The sequence below is a fragment of the Phascolarctos cinereus genome, unplaced genomic scaffold (assembly GCF_003287225.1).
Source record: "Phascolarctos cinereus isolate Bilbo 61053 unplaced genomic scaffold, phaCin_HiC Scaffold_5;HRSCAF=322, whole genome shotgun sequence".
NCBI lineage: Eukaryota > Metazoa > Chordata > Mammalia > Diprotodontia > Phascolarctidae > Phascolarctos > Phascolarctos cinereus.
The window spans coordinates 92,089,893-92,095,696 of record NW_027555958.1 but is presented as its reverse complement, the minus strand read 5'-3'; the positions used below and the strand labels follow the sequence as shown (position 1 = coordinate 92,095,696).

At 41.4% G+C, this 5,804-nt stretch overlaps 1 protein-coding gene across 1 annotated transcript; it reads right to left on the bottom strand.

Annotated features, from left to right (window-relative positions):
• Nucleotides 1-387: 387 nt before the first annotated feature.
• Nucleotides 388-1,392, bottom strand: LOC110208514 (mas-related G-protein coupled receptor member H-like). Its single transcript, XM_020986550.1, has one exon. The coding sequence runs from the start codon at nt 1,390-1,392 to the stop codon at nt 388-390; it is 1,005 nt and encodes a 334-aa protein (XP_020842209.1).
• Nucleotides 1,393-5,804: the final 4,412 nt, after the last annotated feature.

The window sequence follows — 5,804 nt, the reverse complement described above, 5'->3', positions numbered from 1 at the left end:
TAAAGTCCAGATATATAGATTTGGGATCTTGGTACAAAGATGATAGTTGGATAAAAGAGAGATAGAAAGAGATACAGATAGATAGCGAGAGAATAAGGTCTAGGCTAAAGTCTTCCTAAAATAGTGAAAGTTCCCAAAGTCTAGTCCAGAGGGCAGGCTGTAGGAAAGAGAAGCAAGTGAATGGAAGGGATTAATGGTGCTATGAGACAGCCTTACAAGTAAATATGTTTACAACACTTTTGGTCAGTCTTTCTTCTTCCCCAGGAGGCACAAATAAAAGTTTAAAAAATTGTTCACTCAAATAGGTAGCACTCTTTTCTTATCCTGGCTGAGGACTGATTTTCCTGGGTTCCTAATGCTGTAATACAGGGTACCATTTTTTTTCCTTTAGTTTTGTTGCCAGTGAAGGGCACCGATTTTGTAGTGCCCAGGTTTCTCTCTCACTTCTGAACATGGCTTATCCTCAAATACCATTTGCAATGTATCTTTCAAGGACTTTCTGGTTCTCTTTCCCCTGACCTGACCAACCATGAAGTAGACAACTGGGTTAATGGTACTATTGATACAGGATAATAAATTCAAATATAAATATAACATCAATAAAAATGAATCATTTTCATCCGGGAAATTATACACCATCAACAAAACTCTCAAAGGTATGGCAAAGACAAGGAATAAAATGACCGTGGTTATGATGATGATGTAAAGCTTGGCTGGTTGGTGGTGCTTCAGGTTACGGAAGACCTTGATGAAGAGGGTCAAGCTCGCAAACACCATGAGAGGGGCAAACACAAGGAAGTTCAAGATAAGCAAAAATACTTCCACCATAGTACATGGTCTAGTGGGGAAGCTGGGATGTGTACCCTGAAGACAGAAAAAGCCTTCTAACCAGGTCACAAAAATGGAGAGTGCCCACAGCAAGACGCAAACCGCAGCAGATTGGTGCTTTGGGCGTTGGCTTTGGTACCAGATTGGGTAAAGGACTGAAAGACATCTCTCCACACTGATGGCTGTCAGGAGGTAGAGGCCAGTGTCATAGCCAAACAGAATCAGTATACAGAAGATAAACAGAAACAACTGTGATCGAAATAATTCCCTACCGGAATTGAAGTAAACTATGTCTTTTATAATAAAGATAGACGTACAAACAAGGAAAGTCAAGTCAGCAATTGAGAGGTAGAGGATGTAGACAATGAAGGAGGTCTTCTTGAAGTGGAAGAGGAGAAAATAAATGACAAGTCCATTGTCAACTATCCCTAACAGGGAAATGAAAAGAGAAACATGGTTTAAGATAACTTCTAGTGATGTTGAATTCAAAGAAGATGCATTCACCTGACTCCTGGTATTGACCATGGACTCCAGAGTAGGTAGGGTGGTTCGCGACTGCTCCATTATTTAGAAATTGTCACTTTTTTTTCTTCACACCTGTTGGCAGAAATGGCCGATACTACGTATAGGTGATATTTATTGAATCGTAGACATTTAGAACTGGAAGAAACCCTAGAAATCCTATGTGAGACAGAACATAGCAGAGTAGAGAGAGGGCTCCACTTGGAGCCAGAAAACCCTGGATCCGGATCTCACCTTGATTACTTCTAGCTATTTGGTCTTGCATAAATCACTCAGCTTCAATTTGTCTTTTGTAAAATAGGGATAATAATACTTGTAGCATATTCTTATATGGTAGTTCTGAGGGTCAAATAAGATAGCATGTACAGAGTCTCCCAAAAGTGGCTATGAAAGCTTACTAGCTGTATGACCCTGGACAAGTCACTTAACCAGTTTCCTCATCTGTAAAACGGGCTAGTGAAGGAAATGGCAAATCACTCCAGTATCTTTACCAAGAAAACCCCAAATGGGGTCACAAAGAGTCAGACAAGACTGAAATGACTAAACAAAAAAACAAAAAACAAAACACCACCGTCAAGGAATTCACAGTCTAATAAGAGAAATGCACAAAGGGAAAAGCACAAAGTACTAGCCCCCTGCCCCCCCAAAAAAAACTTAAGGAAGGAGAAATGACTTTTGGGTGGGGGTATCAAGGAAGATTCACTGAGGAGGTAGTTGCTCTTAACCTGAGCCTTGAAGGCAGAGGAGATTTTCAAAAGACAAAGATGTAGAAAGAATGTGATCCAATCCTGGGAGAACAGCCTATGTCAGTGCCTGGATTGGGAAAGTTGAGAAGACAGAGCATCAAGTAGTCTTAGTTTCTCTGGCACACAGTGTGTAAAGAAGAGTAATTCAAGAAAGGTAAAGTAGTTTGGAGCTGGACTGTGAGGGTCCTTAAGTACCAGGATAAGTAAAGAGTTAACAGTTTATCCTAGGAGCAATAAGGAGCCATGGAAAATTTTTGAGCAGTGGTGGGAGCATGTAAGAAGCAGCACAGTATAATAAGAAAAGCACTAGACTTGGGAGTCACAACCTAAGACTTTTGTAGCACTTTGCAAACCCTAAAAAAAGATATGTGTGATTGCTATTATCTCTTGGGCTAACACCGCCATCATGTTATAGATGGAGAAATCCAGGCCCAGAGAGGCTAAGTGACTTGCCTATGCCATTTTGAACATTTTTCTTCCTAACCTAAAAATGCTTGAATTTAGAATAATGTTAAATTAACAAAAAAATTATTTCTGGAAAACTTGTACCTAAAACACAGGATATAGCGTTAATTTTTTTTTTTCTGAGACAGGTGTTTTTTGGGTTTTTTTTTGTTTTGTTTTGTTTTGTTTTGGCAACTGGGATTAAGTGACTTGCCCAGAGTCACACAGCTAGTGAGTGTTACTGTGTCTGAGGCCACATTTGAACTCAGGTCCTCCTGACTCCAGGGCTGGTGCTCTATCCACTGCGCCACCTAGCTACCCCCTCTGAGACAGTTAAGTGGAAACAACATTGGCTGTGGAATCAGAAGATTTGAGTTAAAATTCTGCCTCTGAGACTAATTGCTGTGTGGCCTTGGGCAGATAAATCACTTAGGTTTTCTGGGCCTCAGTTTCCTTATTTGTAAAATGAGGGGGAGATGACCTCTAAGGTGTTGGCTGGCTCTAAATCTGTGATCCCATTATCCTAAAAGAAAATTAGACCATGAGTCAGGGGACTCCCAGATCAATCATTGTGCAACTTGAGAAAGTCACTTCTCTGGTCTTCAATTACCGTAGTGATAAAATAAGATGTTCAGATGAAAGGCTCAGTCAGGTTCCTTCCAACTCTGACGTTCCATGACTGTGTGCAACAAATGCCAGGTTCTGTAGCTTTCATGTGGCAGAAAATGTTCTCCAATATCTCCTGTAGACCCGTGGGAAAGGCAGGGTCCTCAAGTGCCTTGGGACATTCGGGGGCACTCCATTCAGACCCCAGCTATATGGGCCTTTTTCCAGGAACTGACTTTTTTATGTGGCCAACTACTATTTCTGGAGTTTCATTAGTCCAAAATATCTATATGTAGACCTGGGAAAAAGTGACCTTTAGTTCAGGCATGTGGAAATCTTTATTCCAAAATGGAAACTTGAAGTAGAGGAAGGAGAGAAAGGTTAAGGATTTAGGTAAATATATCATCTCCTAGGCCTGGGACCTCTCCTACCTGGGACTTTCCCACAAAAGTACATGAAAGGACTCAGGATTGTTCCAAAGTAAAATGCAGCTTTGGAGCTAATCTCACTGTTGGCAGGCAAAAGTTGTTTTTGGCACTCACCAGTCACTGCCTTTCTCCTTCCTGGCCTTTTCCCCCTCAAGGCAGCCAGGTGGCCCAGTAAATAGAGCAGTAGACTGGTAGTGAGGAAGATCCAAGTTCAAATCCTGCCTCTGATACTTATCTTTCTCAACCTTAGCTTCCTCATCTGTAAAATGAGGTTGTTAAGAGGACCTTAAAGCACTACATAAATGCTAGGATATAACTAGTCATCACTTCTCTGTAAATTCTTCCCCTTTCAAGTCCTCTCCTGTGACTCAGCAGATGAGCTCTGGTTAGAAGAAAGCATTGGATGTAGTAAGCCACACTAAAGTGTCCCTTATCGTTTCTTCCAAGGGCATTCACATTTAAAAAAGAAGACCCAGAGTACACACATGACCTTTGACTCATCCCTCTCTCCCTCAGCTTCTTATCCAATCAGTTGCCTGGTCCTAAGGTCAGACAGTCTCTCCCTGCTGTTCTTCACTGCCACCATTGTGGTTCAGGCCCTCATCCCCTTTCTCTCCTGGTCTATTCCAATCCTAACCGACTTTCTGGTTTCCAGTCTCTCTCCTCTCTAATTCCCCCTTCACACAGCTGCTACATTATTCTTTCTAATATTCGGGTCATTGAATTATAACAATGCAGAGCAGGAAGGTCAGTCGGAGATCCTCTAGTCAAACGCTTCATTTTACAGATGAGGGTTAGCTCAGCGCGTAATTACTAGTAGAGCCAGGATTTAAATCCAGGTCGTGACTCCAAGTTTAGTGCTTTTCTTATTATACTGTGCTGCTTCTTACATGCTCCCACCACTGCTCAAAAATTTTCCATGGCTCCTTATTGCTCCTAGGATAAACTGTTAACTCTTTACTTATCCTGGTACTTAAGGACCCTCACAGTCCAGCTCCAAACTACTTTACCTTTCTTGAATTACTCTTCTTTACACACTGTGTGCCAGAGAAACTAAGACTACTTGATGCTCTGTCTTCTCAACTTTCCCAATCCAGGCACTGACATAGGCTGTTCTCCCAGGATTGGATCACATTCTTTCTACATCTTTGTCTTTTGAAAATCTCCTCTGCCTTCAAGGCTCAGGTTAAGGGCAACCACCTCCTCAGTGAATCTTCCTTGATACCCCCACCCAAAAGTCATTTCTCCTTCCTTAAGTTTTTTTTGGGGGGGCAGGGGGCTAGTACTTTGTGCTTTTCCCTTTGTGCATTTCTCTTATTAGACTGTGAATTCCTTGACGGTGGTGTTTTGTTTTTTGTTTTTTTGTTTAGTCATTTCAGTCTTGTCTGACTCTTTGTGACCCCATTTGGGGTTTTCTTGGTAAAGATACTGGAGTGGTTTGCCATTTCGTTCTCTCGCCTGTTTTACTGATGAGGAAACTGAGATAAAAAGGGTTAAGTGACTTGTCCAGGATCACACAGCTAGTAAGAGTTTGAGGCTGCATTTGAACCTGGGTCTTCCTGACTCCAGGCCTGGTACTCTATTTCCTGCACACTTAGCTGCCCATCCTTGAGGGCACGTGTATAATCTCTATTAAATTTCTTGCCCTCAAGGAGGGGCTTGAGGAGGGAGAGAGGGAGAGAATTTTGAACTCAAAATTTAAAAAAATGGATGTTTAAAAATTTTGGCTTACATGCAATGGAGGGGAAAAAAAGATGAAGCATAAAAAAAGAAGAAATTTTCCTCTAGCCAGAGTTGTGAAAAATTCTTCTCTCTCTTTTCCTCCATTAAATAAAATGCTATGGTCTTTTATGTTTAAGTCAGATACCTATTTGGAACTTGTATATGTGCTATAAGATGCTGCCCTAAACCACTTTTTGACAGACTGCCTTTCAGTTTTCCCAGCAGGGGAAGGGAAAGAAAGGGAAGGAAAGGGAATAAGCATTTTATATAGCACCTGCTATATGCCAGGCATTGTGTTAAGTGCTTTGCAAATATTATCTCATTTGATCTTTATAACAACCCTGTGAGGTAGGTGCTGTTATTATCCTCCTTTTACAAATGAGGAAACTGAGGTAAACAGAAGTTAGATGACTTGCTTAGGGTCACACAGCTAGAAAGTATCTGAAGCTGTATTAGAACTCAGGTCTTTCTGACTCCAGGCCTAGTGCCCTATTCATCATGCTGTACG